Source organism: Gadus macrocephalus, chromosome 7 (genome assembly GCF_031168955.1).
Source record: "Gadus macrocephalus chromosome 7, ASM3116895v1".
Classification (NCBI taxonomy): Eukaryota; Metazoa; Chordata; class Actinopteri; order Gadiformes; family Gadidae; genus Gadus; species Gadus macrocephalus.
Window position 1 is genome coordinate 10,468,520 of NC_082388.1, and position 18,902 is coordinate 10,487,421.

The 18,902-nt window shown below is 44.9% G+C and overlaps 1 protein-coding gene across 3 annotated transcripts; it reads left to right on the forward strand.

Annotated features, from left to right (window-relative positions):
* Positions 1–434: 434 nt before the first annotated feature.
* Positions 435–18,878, forward strand: pld2 (phospholipase D2). 3 transcript variants are annotated; one of them, XM_060056616.1, is made up of 25 exons: positions 437–804; positions 2,545–2,703; positions 3,161–3,288; positions 4,063–4,205; positions 4,392–4,485; positions 5,012–5,077; positions 5,234–5,292; positions 5,405–5,650; positions 6,037–6,180; positions 6,292–6,375; positions 6,477–6,555; positions 6,653–6,763; positions 7,215–7,397; positions 8,325–8,484; positions 8,588–8,706; positions 8,810–8,923; positions 10,161–10,265; positions 10,754–10,842; positions 11,721–11,834; positions 12,152–12,198; positions 12,521–12,655; positions 13,128–13,281; positions 13,720–13,837; positions 14,383–14,621; positions 16,051–18,878. In XM_060056616.1, the coding sequence occupies exons 2-24, from the start codon at positions 2,568–2,570 to the stop codon at positions 14,605–14,607; spliced, it is 2,853 nt and encodes a 950-aa protein (XP_059912599.1). In that variant the 5' UTR covers positions 437–804; positions 2,545–2,567; the 3' UTR covers positions 14,608–14,621; positions 16,051–18,878. The 3 variants fall into 3 exon arrangements, with proteins under 3 accessions (XP_059912600.1, XP_059912599.1, XP_059912598.1); XM_060056615.1 differs by having other exon boundaries at positions 2,548–2,703; XM_060056617.1 differs by lacking the exons at positions 12,521–12,655; positions 13,128–13,281; positions 13,720–13,837; positions 14,383–14,621; positions 16,051–18,878 and adding an exon at positions 12,336–12,480 and having other exon boundaries at positions 435–804; positions 2,548–2,703.
* The last annotated feature ends 24 nt before the right edge of the window (positions 18,879–18,902 follow it).

Below are 18,902 nucleotides of genomic sequence, written 5' to 3' on the forward strand. Positions count from 1 at the left end.
CTTCCATTTCATATCTGTTTTTTTTTAAGTGGTCTTAAATGGAAGGCTTAGCACCATATTTATTTAAGTTTCTCAAAAATATAAAATCTATTTCATATACATATATTGTAATACTATTTAACCTTAACCAAGTCTCATCCTGGTCTGTCATAAGCAAAAACAAATTGGTACAGCTAATTAACAAACGCGATACTTATAATCAATCTGTACAATGGATTTATTTCTCAATTAAACGTCAAACGTGCAACGTCCAACCTTTTACATACAATGTCCAACGTCCAGGATTGACCATGGGGAGTTATAGAAACTTCCCATGTTTTCCCATTGAATTGAAGGAATGCTGCCAATCCCATTGGTATTCCTTGCCCGGATGCAGTCCAGTTTGGACTTGTCCTTGTCTGCTCCACCTATCGTGGGAGCTGCTGCAAGTGTTGGCTTTCTCACGTACACGACGTGACGTGCATGGTAGCCTACTGGCACTGGCAAAGCTGCACACACTGCATTCCTCTATTTTGATGACAAATGATTTGTCCAATGGTTTCTTTAGTTTATGATGCATATACAGGCTGTTAAATTAGCAAAGTATTACAGATGCGTTTCCCCAATCCCTTTGCGCTATGATCTGTCGTGGTTCATTCCTCACTGGGAGGGACCTGAAGTGCATCACCACCAGTCGTCGTTCATGAAACATGTTGTTGTGAACAGCTTCGGCTCGGGTTGATCCATCATATAGTTCTCAGTCAGTCAAGTCGACTGTCTCCTTGGGTTTCCCTTTAATCGTGGATGTGCGCTTCCATTTGTTAAGTAAGTATGATTATAGAGGCTCAACCCCTTTTGTGTATTGTTGTTCAGCTCGATTGTCTGCCAGGTTTACTGAACTGAATGCGGGTTAAATTTGCAAGGTAACCCGACCTATCCACCATTAGATCAGGGTCTTCCTTTTGGAAAAGCAGAAACCTTAAATCACAATACGTGCTAGATTAAGATCATCTTAATGTCTTGGTGGCATGTGGCGCTGCAGGGAAATGAAAAAAGGGTGGAGGCGAGGAAGCAGCCCAGAGCAGCAGGCTACTAAAAAAGTAAAAGTTAAGCCATCTGATTTTATTTTAAGAGGAAATCCCTCGGGCTTCACAAAGCAGCTTCAAGCGGTTTATAAAGTCTCCTTTTACATCCATATGTGTTTTGACAGCTCCATATGTTGTGTTGTAATGTTCACAAAAAGGAGACGAGTACACAACTCAATGAAATCCATTAAAGAGGCACACTGATAGATAACAATTCATTGTAACGCAGTACAATGGGACAGGTTTTAATAAAACAAGGTAGGCCTACTAAAGGTTTAAGTAAGGAAAGGTTTTAGTGAAAGCAAAGAGTGGATTCAGCGTCTTGTTGCTTGTTTTGTGATCATGGTCTACATTAATTTGTTTCAGTATTTGCGTGTTTACCTTACATTTTGACTTGGAATGGTGTTTTCTGACAATTTAATCTTATTTTGCAGTATGTAGAATATATTAAAGTATCATGGCAGTAGCCAGCCACAGTATTCTACTTGATACTGTAAGGCATTGGCGATCCTCCAGCTTTAACATCAGTCCTAACATCAGTAGATGGTTGTCGATTAAAAATGACGTGGTGCCTTTACCTCGCTTCTGGCGGCAGGCATGTGGCTAAGGATGTAGAGCGGTTTGACTGGTAACCGTAAAAGCTAGTTGGATGCAGGCCCCTCCTAGCTGAGTGTGTCGCCTCACCCTGACAGCTCCTGACGAGCTGGCTGTCGCCCTGCGTGGTTAACCCCGTCGTCGGTGTCTGAACGGGCGAATGGATGATGTAAATCATGTGTGCAGAACTTAAGCTATTATACATTGTATGTATATAGGACGTCTCGAGCATGACTCGGCTGACCTGTACCTTGGTGTCGAAAGACTAGACACTCAGGTAGATCGTTTATAGCCTACTAGTTATGCCAACCTCATCAGCCTCCCAAGACACTTCACAATAAGCGTAGACGTGGTTGTGTAATGGTGTAGAGACGGAAATCCAAAATGATATTGATCGTTATTTATCTTCCTAATGTCTTGTAACATTTGACCTACAACCTGTAATATGAATGGATATGAAACCTAAGTAAACATCACTAATGAATGGGTCAATGGAACATGCAAGACAAGACCATAGGCACTGCAGCCTATGGGATGTAATTTCAAACGGCGGCCAATCGACACGTTAATTCAGACATCAATAATGGGATCAGGGATACAAAGGATTGGAAGATAAGGTGAACCACACTGTAACGAGATTAATATGACTTGTTAGCTCAAATTCAACCAACTGTAACATACCCAGAAACGAATCATATGTAATGCAATCCTGTATGAAAAAGACTATATCAATCAAAGACGATGAAGAGGGAAGATGCCCTGATTTGGCTATTGAAAACCACTCCATTCTATCCATGAACACACACACACACACACACACACACACACACACACACACACACACACACACACACCTATAGTATCCCTCATTGTTTCGTTTTGACAGCAGACCAGCGAGTGACTGGAGCAATGGCGAGCGCTGATGGGAACGAGATTGAGCCCCTGGCGGTCTGCTCCGTGGCCCCCACGCTGGACATGAGGCGCTTCTCCAAGGACCAACACAACCTGAGTCCAGAGGAGGTGGACGGCCTCATGAATAACGGTGGTGAGCAGAGCAATTATGAAATGCTCCTGAACTGACACAGAGCTGGGAACACTCAAGAAGGCTTTTACAAACCTCACCAGCTAACATGTTTCACAGATTTAATGGCTGCTATTCACTGATTGGGCAGGCGCACTTGTAACGGATGCTGTTGTTAACCAGCCCAATTTACAGGATCGCGTTCAAATTGGTCGACAAGTTTATTGTTATATTTAATATTAATGACTGGAATCGGGTCTGCTTGGACAGACAGCAGGCTGTGATCGGAAGGCTACAGATTCAGAATCCTAAACCCCTGCACTAGTTGAAAATGTGTTCCTGTGTATCTGTGGAAAATCATGTTTAAAATTGTACCATAAATATTGTTCTGTATTCCCACCTTAAAGTGAATCAAATAAACCGGATTCATGATGAAGTATTCTTAACTGAGAAATGACCCGTTTTAAACCCCAACTCCCAGAGGGCCGGCCTTTCCTCGTGGTGCACGCCCTGTTGGATGTGAAGAAGATCGGGGTGCCTATACTCATGACGGGAGCCCCCATCACCTGCAGAGTGGAGAGCACAGAGAGACATACGACACGATCCAAGGTAGACGCTTTATCTTTTACATCTGGGAGGAGCACGACAGTAGCTCAGGAGGTACAACAGGTCATCAGGCAACTGAAGGTTGCTGGTTCCATCATCTCCGGTTCGCCCACGCTGAAGTGTCAAGGTGTCCCTGAGCAAGACGCCTAACCGCAGCCGCTCGCGACTAGCTGGCCCCTGCCATGCAGGGTTTTCAGGGCATTCAGTGTTTGGATTTGCGTTTGGAAAATGGGTTAAGGAGGCCCCTATTGTTAAGTGTTTTGAGTATCCACAGTTTAGAGGGTGATATAAAGGCCACTACCGGCACAGCCTTCATGTACCTTACATTCTTTAAGGTATATGTCTTCGTGATGGAGAGATAAGTGAGGTGTGTTGTTAAGTAAGTTGATCTACGAGTTGAGTGATTGGATGGAGTGTTTGAAGCATCATCATCGCTGAGGGGCCATCCTCCTTCTCCTTCATTTTAATGAACTTCCAAGACATCAAACCACGGATCTACCTCTGATAACGAAGTGCTGGAAATGTTGCGGAGATTAAGTTATTGGTGTTTCACCTGTTTAAAAAGTAAACTATCCCAGCAAACTACTGAATGGATAAGTTCGACAAAACAGATAGTTTCCATACAGTATGCATGGAGTATGTAATGCTTTCATTGTTTTGCATACCCTCCTTTGACATTGAAGTCTGACTTTGTCTTTCTCTGCGCTGGTTGGCCTGTCGTCGTACGAGCATGCTAACAAGCTAAACGCTAACGTGAACGCGTGGTTCTCTGGCCAGGTGAGTGTGTGCACCCTGTACACGGTGCGGCTGACCCATGGGCCCTTTACCTGGACGGTCAAGAGGAAGTATCGGCGCTTCCAGGAGCTCCATCGAGACCTCTACAAGCACAAGATGCTGATGCACTTCATGCCCCTGGGCAGGTGGGCGGCGCACCTCTCTGCTTACACGGAAATATGAGAGAAAGATCCAGATAAGCCGCCGACTGACCTGTACAGTGATGTGGTATTTGTTTAAAAGTGATGGGCGCGGCCGCTGCACACTGGCTGGCTTTGATTTCTCTCGATGTTTATCCATGGCTGCATTGAATATTCAAAACGTTTCTCTAGATTTGCAAAGGCGAGGCAACAGCTGCGGACAATGTCGGCGGAGATGCCCAACCTCAACAGCTCCGACAGGGGTCGGAGAACCTCCAGCAAGCCGGTATGACACAACATCCAATCACCGCGCACCAGGAGAGCAGTCACCGGGACATTACAGGGAGACCTGGGACCTGAGGCATACAATCAACAGATCTCAGACCTGAGATCTGAGGCATGCACACAACAGATCTCAGACCTGAGACCTGAGGCATACACACAACAGATCTCAGACCTGAGACCTGAGGCATACACACAACAGATCTCAGACCTGAGACCTGAGGCATACACACAACAGATCTCAGACCTGAGACCTGAGGCATACACACAACAGATCTCAGACCTGAGACCTGAGGCATACACACAACAGATCTCAGACCTGAGACCTGAGGCATACACACAACAGATCTGAGACCTGAGGCATACACACAACAGATCTCAAGCACCAAAAGGATCCAGAGAAGTGGTCCGAGCTGATCCAGGCTTTGATTAGTTGTAGTCCTATTGGATGAGCTACGGAGTCATCTTTGTTCCTGGAAATAAGATGTAGTTTGAACATTCAGTGTCTAACTTCCTCATTATAACTGCAGAAATATCTGGAGGAATACTTGAACGGACTCCTGGAAAATGAGTTCTGCAAGAATGATCACGGCATGGTGAGGACACACACACACACACACACACACGTGCGCAAACACACACACGCACACGCACACACACGCGCAAACACACACACGCGCAAACACACACACACGCAAACACATACACACACACAAGCTGTAAATTTATGTTTTGTTCTTTATTTGTTTCAGCTGGAATTCCTCGATGTCAGTGCTCTTTCTTTCATCAATGACCTTGGGGCCAAAGGCCTGTAAGAACAGTCGCGCTGACAAAAACAAGACCATGTTTATAACCAAAGCAAACGAGAATACTGGAGAGTGAGTTTGTATGTGGAGTCTCAGAGTACTTATCTTTTGTTCCAGGGAGGGGCCCATCTTCAAGAGATCCGGCGGTCATCGCATCCAGGGCCTGAACTGCATCGGGCACCACCAGTTCTGCTACCGCTGGTCCCGGCGGTGGCTGGTGGTCAAGGACTCTTTCATGCTGTACATGAACCGCGACCACGGGGTCATCTCCTTCGTCCTGCTCTTTGACCCCGAGCTCAAGGTCAAAGTGGGCAACTCTTACACCGACACAAAGCACGGCGTGTGCATCGAAAACTTTACACGGTAATTATTCGTCATTTGGTTTTGCTTTCACTTTCTACGGGGAATGCAATGGAGGACTTTGTATGTTTTGTGTGTTAGGAGTTCAGATTCTTAGTTATTATTATTCAATGTTAGCTGTTAGATGAACACATTTTTCCATGGATCGTATCTACATTTGATGGAAACAAACATATCTGTACTGTGCTTTCCTCCTGAATAATCCTTCCATGTTTTGTTACGTGTAAAAAGAATAAATCTAGATCGACTAATTCCATTGATCATGTTCCATTTTCTGACTTCAGGCTATGGAAATAACTAGCCTGAAATAGCTTCACTGTCCTCTCATTAATTCAAAATCTCAATTGAATATTGTTTCTAAAGTCTTTCCTCTTGACTCCTCCTTGTAGAAACCTGATCATCAAGTGCAGTAATTACCGACAGGCCCACTGGTGGAGCCATGAAATTGACAATATCACGGTGGCCTGTGACTTCGTCAGATGGCAGCGCTACGAAGGCTTCGCCATGCCGCGGGAGAACACCCTCACTAAATGGTGACACATGTGCAGTGTGACGGAGCGTGTCGTCATGGTCCAAGATTGGTGTATTGTTTAACGATTACATTTTACTGCCTTCTAAAATGTATCCTTTACATTGTTTTTAAGGTACGTGAACGGCAGCGGTTACTTCTCAGACCTGGCCGATGCCCTCGAACAAGCCAAAGAAGAGATCTTCATCACTGACTGGTGGTGAGTGGCCAACCAAACGCATGAACCAAAATCTACATTTTCATCATTCAGTTTTTGTGAGCTTTTTGGTATAAAAGTGGATTTCTCTCTCTCTCTCTCAGGCTAAGCCCTGAAGTGTTTCTGAAGAGGCCTGCCACAGACACTCGCTGGCGTCTAGATGAGATTCTCAAACGCAAAGCAGTACGGTGGCTCTTTTAATCATCTTCTACTCCAGCCTTCCTTCTTCAATTTCAACATTAAGCACATTTTTCTTCTGCTTCTGGTTATCTCTGTGCAGGAGCAAGGCGTCAAGGTGTGTGTGCTCCTTTATAAAGAGGTGGAGTTGGCGCTGGGCATCAACAGTGGGCACAGCAAGAGGACTCTGATGGATATGCACCCCAACATCAAGGTCTGTCCAATGTCATCGCTAAACGGTTTCCTTCCTGCTTAGACTTCCAGGGAATAAACCAATCCCGGAGGCTGACTCTTATGGTTGTAACTTGAGATTATTTGAACCGGTTTAACTACATTTCAACGCCCTCATTCAACCAGTTTTTACCCGCCACTAAGAAACGGGCGACACAAATGACTTGAGCTGAATTTAAAATGAATTCGGCCTCAACAGTTGTTCTCTGGGGTATTGATTTCGACCTATCAACTTGTCGAGCCCAAAGTCATTCATTTGCTTGCTGAACCTTTCTGAACCTATAAACGGCTGACATTTTGTATTTACTTGAATAAGTAGGGAAGTGAATAAACAATAAAGGACACATTTTCTGTCGACCCTCCCATCTATGCAATGGCCTCATTGTTTCCGCAATGCAATCTATTGTCTCACATGTCTTCATCCTCCCCCTCAGGTGATGCGCCACCCGGATGTGTCTTCGGTGGTCATCCTGTGGGCCCACCACGAGAAGATGGTGGCCATCGACCAGTCTGTGGCCTTCGTGGGGGGTCTGGACCTAGCGTTCGGTCGTTGGGACGACAGCCAGTACCGCCTGACAGACCTGGGCTCCACGGATCAGAGCAACCATGTGACCCAGGTAGGGGGAAAGCAAGACTTTTTAGTCAACTTTAATCCAAAACATCAGTGAATTCAAAGAGATGTCAATAGGAAGTAGGCGGGGTGTTAGGCCTTTAGGGTCTCGGGGAGACCGTGGACATGGTGGGATCAAACCCTGTAGCTTTCGACTGGGAGTTGATCACCATGGCTACAACATTATCCAGCCTTCATCTCGACACAAGTGAGAGCTTCAAACCCATCAAGGGGTGGAAACACATTGGTTTAAGTGTCCTCTAATTACGCACAAGTGTGTTTGCTGGGTGATCTTCAACGACGATGATAAGTGTTTGCTCTTACCTTGTCTATATATCTCTAAGACAACCTTTTCCTTTTGGAGAGGTGAATTTTGATAATTGAGTTGCATGGCAAGATATACAAATGAGCTCCAAACGAGCTTTTTCCACACGCAGAGGTATTTGATACCATCATTTCGGTGCATACTGCCAGGCCACTGGGCCCAACGCTACATTAGCCTATCCACCCGTTATCATTCATCATAACTAAGAGCTGTTATACTTCATTCTCAGCAAGCAGATTTATCCCAAGCACCTCAAATGGAACCTCTCCGACTTCCATACTTTTTTGACGACTGCAAACCTTTAATAATAGTAGGCACCTAATATAAGTCTTAGCGGGAGGGAGAGTCAGAGAGGTCCCAGAAGTGTGGATTGCAGAAAGTACTGCAGGTGTCCCCTCCGTAGATTGGTCTTCTTCACCATAGATGACCGAGGGTGGTACTGACATTTCGGCAGTGTGGAAGAGCATCATCAACCATGACACCGCCAGGGAGATTGTTCTTCCCAGAAACCGGTTCACCAAAAGTCAAATCTAGTCTAGGATCTACTGGACAAGCCACTCCTTGATCCAAACAATGAGTTGACTGTGTCATGATGCTTCTTGTTCCTAGGGGAATGATGTCCCCGATGGCCCGGCCACAGCCACGGCGTCCGAGCCCCCAGAAGCCCTTGATCCAAAGGACTTGGCTGAGAACACTAAGCTCTGGCTCGGCAAAGACTACAGCAACTTCATCCGCAAGGACTGGGTTCAGCTGGACCGTCCCTTTGAAGGTACGCCCCCCCCCCCCAGAACCCCCAACCTCAAGCTCCCATCTCTATTACGGTCACAGAACAGCCAACAGTGTAGCCTCTGTCCCTTCCTTCCCTCCACAAGATAACATCGATCGGACTCAAGTGCCCCGCATGCCGTGGCGGGACTTTTCCGCAGCCATCCACGGCAAAGCAGCCAGGGACGTGGCCCGCCACTTCATCCAGAGGTGGAACTTCACCAAGGTCCAGCTTCTCTTCTGAAAAATGCTCTTTTGTACCCCGTGGACGGGAGAATGACAAAACGCTTAGAGATGAACTACCTTTTTGTTTTTTACGTCTGCATCAGACCTTCAAGAACAAGTACAAAGACGACTTCTACCCTTGCCTTCTGCCCAAGTCCCACAGCACTGCAGAAAAGTTGCCCTTCACGGTGCCCGGCTCCGGCAGGGCGACAGTACAGGTACTTAACGTGCTGCTGTGTGAACTCGAGCAGAAACTGCACTTGATTCCTATCCGGCTTGATTGATTCCCACTTAATTACTGCATCTATTGAATAGGATTTCAACCGAACAAGAAAAAAATATCGGAATAATCAATCAATACGTGAGTGGACTTTATTGTGCGGTCTCTGATCGATACTAATACACTGAAACATGCATCGGGAAGCCGCCACAATGCAGACACTGTCGGTTCCCAGTCCATCGACTCCCCCCTAGCAACTGCTCCGACCCGAGCCTTATGGAGCCGCAACGCACCACATTATCAACCTGGAGACCACAGCTGCTGCCACAAGGCCAGCCTGTCTGCAGAGAGGTCAAACAACAACACCACCATAAACCCAAACCAGCAGTCAGGAAGTGTAGCGGTGTGTTGCACAGCAACACACAAGCTGTTCTCTAATGAGTTCTCCTTGTTGGAGATGTCCCGGGTCACTCCCCAAAGGCGGATTAACAGAGGGCCATTAGGCTGTAAGCAGCTGCAGCACGGAGGAAGACCTCTGGCTCTTCTGATCAGGAAGTGAAGACCATTGTTGGAAGGCATGGCTAGCCATCTGAGAAAGCAGGAAGGTTACTCTTTTGGGGGTTTGGGGATGAAATAGTTTTGTTCTCGGTGGGATTCTCAGGAATTGGTTTTAAGGCTTGGTTTTGAGATGAGGAACATGAATTAACAACACAATTAAATGTTGTGTTGTTTTTTTGCAACCAAGTAAAAAACTGTTTCAAATACTTAATGAAGATATCAATGAAGAGGAGTACTCACAACAGCACAGATAAACGTGGACGTGAAACATGATTAACTAGCTTGTCAATATTAATACAAATGAATCCGCTGATTATAACCCCCTTTAATGTAAGCCAAAAAACTGCTTTAGAGGGGGAAGTGAGAAAAAGGGCATTCCTTCACTAACCCAATGGTCAGCAGAGTGGACGATGACTAAGAAAGTGCTGTTCACTTGAAGAGACGCCAATAAAACAGTGCTGTTAGCCAAGAGTTCAAATCAGGACAAACTACACTCTTGCTCACTTTTCTTGTCTTGCTTTTGTACGATACCTTACTCTCTTTTTCAAAATGATTCCTAGCTCTACACTTTATCAATCCTCACTATCAAGTGCTCTATGTTATGGTTAAATCAAACTCAATAAGAACAAAGTTCATAAAGAAAAAAATGTCTGTTTCCTCTCCTCTGATTGGTGCAGGTGTTGCGTTCTGTGGACCGCTGGTCCGCAGGAACCTGTGAGCAGTCCATCCTGAACGCCTACGTGGACGTCATCGAGAAGAGCGAGCACTACGTTTACATCGAGGTAGTCTGGGAGCCTGGAGTTGCACTCTGTTGTAGCAGAGCCTCTGCGGGGAGAGACGGCACAGAGCGGGGGGGGGGCAGTTCCCTGCTTGGTTACAGAGATATCCCGTCAAAGTGAAACTCAATCTTTCCGCCGTGTGGTTGAGGCTTTCAGAAACACATTTTAATAATAAGGGTATTTCTACAGTGGCAAGTCTAATCAGTATCGATTGGAAACATTTACAGGCACTTTTATACAGTTTGCTACTGCTGGACGAGTATGTGTTCGCTGTTACTAGCCAATTACACGTTGCGGATCCCGGCTCTATCCACATCATTTGTGAAACAAAAAAGACAGTGAACAAAAGGTTACGTGATACTTGATTTCCAAATTGATAGACTATCATATTAGAAAAGATTGCTCTTTTTCCTTGATCGCATAGTGTGTGCATCTGATCCCTCATACTATTGATAATACTATCATCCATCTTCATCCCTGTGGTCCCCCAGAACCAGTTCTTCATCAGCTGTGCGGACGACAAGAGCGTCTACAATGGGATCGGGGACGCCATCGTGAACAGAATCCTCAGGGCTCACAGGTAACCGCCTGCCTCACCCTGCTGCCTCTACTGCTGCCTCTACTGCTGTGTGAGGCTCCTAGACTCTAGTGCTGCTGTATGAAGCTCCTAGACTCTAGTGCTGCTGTATGAAGCTCCTAGACTCTAATGCTGCTGTGTGAGGCTCCTAGACTCTAGTGCTGCTGTATGAAGCTCCTAGACTCTAGTGCTGCTGTATGAAGCTCCTAGACTCTAATGCTGCTGTGTGAGGCTCCTAGACTCTAATGCTGCTGTATGAAACTCCTAGACTCTAGTGCTGCTGTATGAAGCTCCTAGACTCTAATGCTGCTGTGTGAGGCTCCTAGACTCTAGTGCTGCTGTATGAAGCTCCTAGACTCTAATGCTGCTGTGTGAGGCTCCTAGACTCTAGTGCTGCTGTATGAAGCTCCTAGACTCTAATGCTGCTGTGTGAGGCTCCTAGACTCTAATGCTGCTGTGTGAGGCTCCTAGACTCTAGTGCTGCTGTATGAAGCTCCTAGACTCTAATGCTGCTGTGTGAGGCTCACTTATCAGTCTATAAGTTTAGTACTGCTGTGTAATACTCGACTGATAATTATATAATAGACTCTAGTTCTACCCTTTGCTTAGTAATACTCTTAGACTGTAGCACTGCTGTATGATTCAGACTGTAGTACTTCAATCACAAAGCTACAGAGCAAGATAGGCAGCTGTAGATACTGTTTACAAAAAGGCTCTTTGAAAAGCCTGAATAATCAATTATGTATCAGTCGAAAGAGGACGAATACATATTAATGAATGAGTGACAGGAGGCAAAACGCCTCAGTTTGGTATAAAGTAAATTGACCCTGGTGTAAGATGTTTGCTGGGGGTGTGTGCTGACCATTGATGACTCTTATTAGTGAGCAGAAGACCTACCGAGTGTTTGTGGTGGTGCCACTGCTGCCCGGGTTCGAGGGAGACATCAACGAGGGCGGAGGAAACGCCATCCAGGCCATCCTGCACTTCACCTTCAGGTGGGTGGAGTCCCCTTTCCTTCTCCTCAAGACCGAGACAGAAGTGTGTCAGTCGGGCCAGAAACAATTCCTGTTGAATAGAGAGCAGCTCAGGGTCGTGTTCAGTTGGTTCGACCCAAAGCCAAAGGCAGTGGGTTCGATCCCTTATGTACACACTGTACCTGATGGGTATCCTACACACTGTACCTGTAGGAAATTAAATCATCTAAGAATTCTGCTTTGCTGTAAGGCATTATTTAAAAACAGAACATAGGGCGAATCCTACACACTTTATTGAGCAACTGACAGTCGAACTCCTTGTATGTCTCACGCTGCAGGACCATGTGCAGGGGAGAACACTCCATCCTGACCCGACTGAGAGAAGGTCAGTCTCCTTTTCCTTTTCAACTGAAAGAAACACCAAATCATAAGGCTTCCCGAGCAGCCTCCCCACGTCACCGTTAAACCCTTGTGTTTTTCTGTGTCTTTCTCTTTCCACTCTTGTTTTGCGTCGTTAAACAGAAGGTACTGGCACTAGTTGTCTGGCTCCCAGGTCTCCGTCTTCATCTTTCACCACTCTTCATGACTTTTCAAATTCAAATCCTGCATGCACACAACCTCCAATAAAATTTAAATATTGCTGATTGCGCTTGTTGTCGTCGCAGTGACTAATATAGTTATTTTACCCTGCTGAACCCCCTCCCCAGTGGAGGGCAAGTGGACGGAGTACATCACCCTATGTGGCCTCAGGACGCACGGCAGGCTGGCCGACGCCCCCGTAACAGAGCTCATTTACGTCCACAGCAAGACCCTCATCGCAGACGACCGCCGTTACATCATCGGTGAGTCACTGCCGCTCCAGCCTCATTCATTAGCCGTCATCAAAGGCACAAAGAGAGAATGAGGATCTTTATGAAACCAATGCAGCATGTCCGTCAGGGCTGGCTTCAAATCCAGCTGACATTTAGTTGAATGGCTCATGATTTCGGTATTAAATATTATTCACATATTTGGTATAGTATAGTACATCTACTATAATGCTGTTTTGTCAAAATAACAACTGTCTGGCAAAGGGCAGAAAGGCTTCAACTAGTCCCTTTTTATCAAGGACATTTTCAGGGTGTGATAGGTGATGGCTTTTGAAGCATGAGCACTCGTTCCTCAGGTTAAACTGTTCCTCCGTGTTGAAAGCATCTGTTCTCAAATCCAGTTTGAGTTCTTGTTTCAGTGTAAAGATAGCCGTGCTACATGCTACCTGAAGCGGGCCCCTAGGTGTGTGACCACAGAGCCCTTGCTGTGTGTTTTTAACCGCAGGCTCTGCCAACATCAACGACCGCAGCATGCTGGGCCAACGGGACAGTGAACTGGCGGTGCTGGTGGAGGACGAGGACAGGGTTCCCTCCCTCATGGACGGGAAGGAGTACCAGGCCGGGCCCCTCGCCCTGGCCCTGCGCAAGGAGTGCTTCAGGTGAGGGCCGCCACACGGTCTAGTACTGTCACGGTGTCCGCACATCATCGGTTCAATGGACATTCTTTGGGTTACGCCCTCAACATACCTACGAGCAGTTTCAACTCAAACTACCAGCGTTTTAAAATCTCGTTTAAGTGTGGATGGAAGGTCAAGTCGGGAAAATAAATATTACTTCTCATATATATACATCCACACGTGCCATATCCACAGAGTGTTGTATAATGAAGGCTCCTGAGGCCCTTAGGGAGTGTGATTGTGATCGAGGGCTACACAATTTTTCTTGACCTGGCCTGACTTGACTTGACTTGTTGGCTGACCACCAACACTGCTATCATGTGTCGTTCATCAATGAAACTGTCACCCGGTGACCTCTTATCGGGTGGAACGAGGTTATTCCACAGCTAATGCCGGGGAGCTGTGTGTTTTCTCTTGCAGGGTTCTAGTGGGAGCAGCCTCAGAGCCCAGCATCAACATCGACGATCCCATCTGCGACGAATTCTTCTTTTTGGGCTGGAATGCGGCGGCTAAATTGAACGCCGCCATTTATGAGAAGGTACTGGAACGGCTACTGCATGTTCACATTGAAAGGTTAACACTTTTGGCACTTTTCAGTGCATTTAAATAATGGGCAGTACAGGGGCATCGTCTAACCTAGCCATTTACATTTATAATAAAGGCATTTAGCAGACGGTTTTATCTTTATCTGTATTTATTTGTCAAAAGAAGGTGCAAAAACAATATATGGCTGTCTACAGTAAGGATGTTCATAGAACCAAGGCCGAGCATTGACGATCCCTCGGGTAACCCTTAATAAGTCACCCCAAAGTCGAATTTACAGTCGCCATGAACCGCCGCTTCTGAAGCCGCGAGGACCGTCCCCCCGGAAGACCGTTACCACGGCGACCGTACAGGAGTTCCGACTGCCCAAACGCCGCGTCCTGTCCCGCCCCAGGCAGCAGAACACCCGGGGGGCGGGATGAGGGCAGAGGTGTTTGGGCTGTTAGACGTTGTGTCGCCGTGGTAACGGTGCACGACCGTACCCATGACCACACGACGTCTAACAGCCCAAACCCGGCCCCCCTGTCCCCGCCCCCCCAGGTGTTCTGCTGCCTGCCCTCTAACTCGGTGCACAACATGCGGGAGCTGAGGGAGAACGCCGGCAAGGAGCGCCTGTGCGACGCGGACCCCCAGCAGGCGCGCGAGGAGCTGAGGGCCGTGCGGGGCCTCCTGGTCCATTTCCCGCTGCAGTTCCTGTGTGAGGAGAACCTGCTGCCCCCGCTCAACAGCAGAGAGGGCATTGTGCCGGTGGGGCTGTGGACCTGAGGGCCAGCATGAAGGTGAGGCCCGCCGGAGTACTGCCAGAGTACTGCCAGAGTACTATACTGTAGAAATGCTCGAGTACTACTAGAGAACTGCCAGAGTACTACTAGAGAACCATACCGTAGGACTGCTTGAATACTACTGTAGAAATGCTAGAGTACTACTAGAGAACTGCTTGAGTACTACTAGAGAACTGTTTGAGTACTACTAGAGAACTGTTTGAGTACTACTAGAGAACTGTTTGAGTACTACTAGAGAACTGTTTGAGTACTACTAGAGAACTGCTTGAGTACTACTAGAGAACGGCTTGAGTACTACTAGAGAACTGCTTGAGTACTACTAGAGAACTGCTTGAGTACTACTAGAGAACTGCTTGAGTACTACTAGAGAACGGCTTGAGTACTACTAGAGAACGGCTTGAGTACTACTAGAGAACTGCTTGAGTACTACTAGAGAACTGCTTGAGTACTACTAGAGAACTGCTTGAGTACTACTAGAGAACGGCTTGAGTACTACTAGAGAACGGCTTGAGTACTACTAGAGAACTGTTTGAGTACTACTAGAGAACGGCTTGAGTACTACTAGAGAACGGCTTGAGTACTACTAGAGAACTGCTTGAGTACTACTAGAGAACGGTTTGAGTACTACTAGAGAACGGCTTGAGTACTACTAGAGAACGGCTTGAGTACTACTAGAGAACGGCTTGAGTACTACTAGAGAACGGCTTGAGTACTACTAGAGAACGGCTTGAGTACTACTAGAGAACGGCTTGAGTACTACTAGAGAACGGCTTGAGTACTACTAGAGAACGGCTTGAGTACTACTAGAGAACGGCTTGAGTACCATTAACTCACCAACACCTGTTGTTCTAGACTATAACTATAACTGCCCCCTCCCCAGAGACCTGTTGGAGTATTACTTGAGGAGACTAGCACTAACTCGCCCACTGTTCCTGAGCTGAACTCTTAATCATCCCCCTTGAGTGTTACTAAAGAGAGCAGAGTTAGCGTAATAATACCACACTTATAGAGTCCTACTATAGTTCTACCAGTACTCACTCGCCCACTGCTCCTGTACTGGACTATTACATTAACCGTACGCCCCCGAGGATACTAAAGACCCCCGCTGGAGTGCTGCTATATATCTACTAACTCACCCAATGCTGCTGTACTGGATGATTTGTATATTGATTACAAAACAATAACTGTAATGTAGTCGCTACACTGGGAGTGCTGATGCATTGTATAAAGTGTACATGTCAAACATTTAAATGTAATTTTATAATCAAATTATATCAACACGCTGGCAAACTATTAGCTATTAAATCTTGGCTTTCCTAATCTTAGTGTGATTATGACAACGTCAATTTAAAATAACATGTATTTCCCCCTAACAATGTCTCTTACGTCTCTGTGAACATCCTCTTATCCCCCTCCTACCCTCTAGACTGCCCCAGCGCCTCCACCCTGCAGAAGAACCAACCCTGTTATATGAAGCGTCCATAACAGGAAATTAGCTCTTCTCACCCTCCACCACTTGATGACAATATTGCTCGTTTTCAAAATCGTTTTTAATCCCCCCCCCCCCCCCACTCCCTGTAATCTGCGGCCTGGAAACCGTATGACTAACAATGACCTCATGTTTTGTCTTTGCGGCCTGTGCTAATCTCTGTACATTGGCATGCGCTGTGTGACAATAGGGCTTTTGTTGAGGGCGAGGAGTTGGCTTTGGGTTTTCCTTGGAATGCATTCAAATACAATAACCTCCGGTCCAAATTAAGTCATTCATCTGAGGAATTTTTTGATACTATGTGATATATATTTTTATATATGGTCTGAAATGATCAGTTTTGCGTGGCTTTTTTTTGGTTAAGAAGCCTTATTAAAAGTTAGGTAAGCGTGAACTGGAAGAATTTAAAGGCCAAGTCTCTAATAATACTCACAAAACAAATATTTTATATAGTTCTTTTCTATGTTTTGAAAAAAAGTTAATACCAATGAAAACCTAAACTAAAAACTTTTTTCTTTTTTTTTTTCCTGAAATCAATTCATTTAATAAACCGTGTATGCACGGTTTATTTCATGAATATTTTTTGTAAGAGATTGATTATTCTTTGGCTAGAGGTCATCTGAACCACCGTGATGATAATGATGTAAATGAACATCTGAACCTTAATTTCCATGTTGTAACAAGATTCGCACATCTCAGTGGATTTGGGTACATGGTGTACATTTATTCTAGCAAGCATCTCGGGAGGGTGGGAGGAAATATTCTCTCTCTCTCTCTCTCTCTCTCTCTCTCTCTCTCTCTCTCTCTCTCTCTCTCTCTCTCTCTCTCTCTCTCTCTCTCTCTCTCTCTCTCTCTCACTGCAGTGCCAGCAAATCTGTCAGAACATTTGTGGTTGTTATGGCGACTGACACAAAGAGGGAAGAGCTGAGTGGATGGTAGCTAAAATAAAGATTGGACACCAGCGTATGAGACATGAATGATTGACGGGGGATGGGGGGGTCCCGTTTAACCATGTTCAACAGGACTTGCTGGCTAGCTCAAAACCTATCGCATAAAAGACTGAAATAGAATTTGTCAGAACCAACACCCCAACGATTTTCCGTATCCAACTGAAAGGGCAAATACTGGTGGAAGGATTATTAAGGATATTTGAATGCAGCTTGCATTGATAATATACATTTTAAGATGTCACCATGACAACCAGGTGAATAATACTGCAGTCCAGTTTGATTTCTTTGGCTGTAGAACATTTCGGTCACTCCCAATTGTTCAGTTGGATAAAGATATCTGCTTCTGTAATCCTGTAATAATGCAGTTCCCATGGGCCATCTACCTTGAATGTCTACATATATGTTTATGTGTGCATAGACATGTTTACACTCAAAGTAGAAACTTTAAAGATTAGTTTGTAAGGATCAGTACCACTATAATTAAGGACCCAGTTGTTGCACATCAGTTAGACACTCCCGAAAACACTAGATTACAGATAAAGTGTATATATTTTTCTACTGCATTGTTAAACTCATATGATATCGATTTGGGCCATTCTGATTTCTTGCCTTTCTTTATTTTCCTATTATTCTTATGACTTATTTGTCACCGTAGCGGGTAACTATTGTAATGTCATTCCACAGAAAAAAGTGGTATCACTGGTAACTACTTACAAAGGCAGCACTTTTGTTAGAAATCGTTTTTTCTTTTATATGGTATTACTGTGATGACTTATAGTAATGAGCAGAAACATAGAAATCGTCTGCATTTTTTTTTCATCCAAGGGGGACAAACGTTTCCATGTTTTCGAGCATTGACCTTTGAATCAAGTCATGTTTGTTGGTATAGAACTTTATTGATAATTTTATACTCCACCTAACATTCAGCATGCCTACATAATGCTTTTGTAATCTTTTGGCCATCATGGGCCTTAAAGTCACCCAGTGCAACTTTCGAGGCTTAAAAATAAACATTCAATTTCTAGTCTTTTTTACACGTAGTAAGTTTCAATAACTCCATACCATTACATACCGACATTTAAGCAGCAAAGATGAGACGTCGTTGTGTGGTGAGAACTGATACAAAATCGATAACAACAACAATGCCGCCATTTTCTTTATTTTTTGTAACCTACATTAAATAAAGCAGGCTTCCAGTCAATGGAAAAATGGCTTCTCCCCACCGGCGATTGTTGTTGTTTACGATTTTCTATCAGTTCTCACCACACAACGACGTCTCATCTTTGCTCCTTGAATGTCGATATGTAATGGTATGGAGTTATTGAAACTTACTACGTGTAAAAAAGACTAGAAATTGAATGTTTATTTTTCATTGAATGTTTACATAAAGTTGCACTGGGTGCCTTTTAATTATTAAGCATTTTAACATTGTAATACAACATTCCTAACTTTGTTTTAATCCTGCCAACTTCTATCAGTAAATACGTTAAGTCCCATAATTCCGTCAGACCAGCAGGGGGGAGTTATACAGCACTATAAAAATGTTTTTTCTATCACATAATTATCCTGAGAATTTCAGCTGTTTTGTTAAATTAACAATTTGCATATATACAATATCATGCTATAATCGGTATATCTCTAGATTTTAAGATTTCAAACCGGGAATGGATTGTGCTTTTATATTAAATACATTTATATGACTGTTAAACACACTGTACTTTATATTTACTGATCTAATATTTCATATTGCCACAATCATATTGTTTCTATTATTTATTAATACAAAACTAATAAAAAACCTTTCTAACCTATTGATACCTTCGTTCTTTTGTTATATTT

What these genes read in the sequence shown, in the direction of transcription:
- pld2 (XM_060056616.1), top strand. Translation starts at nt 2,568, where the DNA reads ATGGCGAGCGCTGATGGGAACGAGATTGAGCCCCTGGCGGTCTGCTCC. An exon ending in GCTGGACCGTCCCTTTGAAG is followed by an intron (nt 8,485 to 8,587) that starts GTACGCCCCCCC and finishes TCCCTCCACAAG; the next exon opens with ATAACATCGATCGGACTCAA. An exon ending in AGAGGTGGAACTTCACCAAG is followed by an intron (nt 8,707 to 8,809) that starts GTCCAGCTTCTC and finishes CGTCTGCATCAG; the next exon opens with ACCTTCAAGAACAAGTACAA.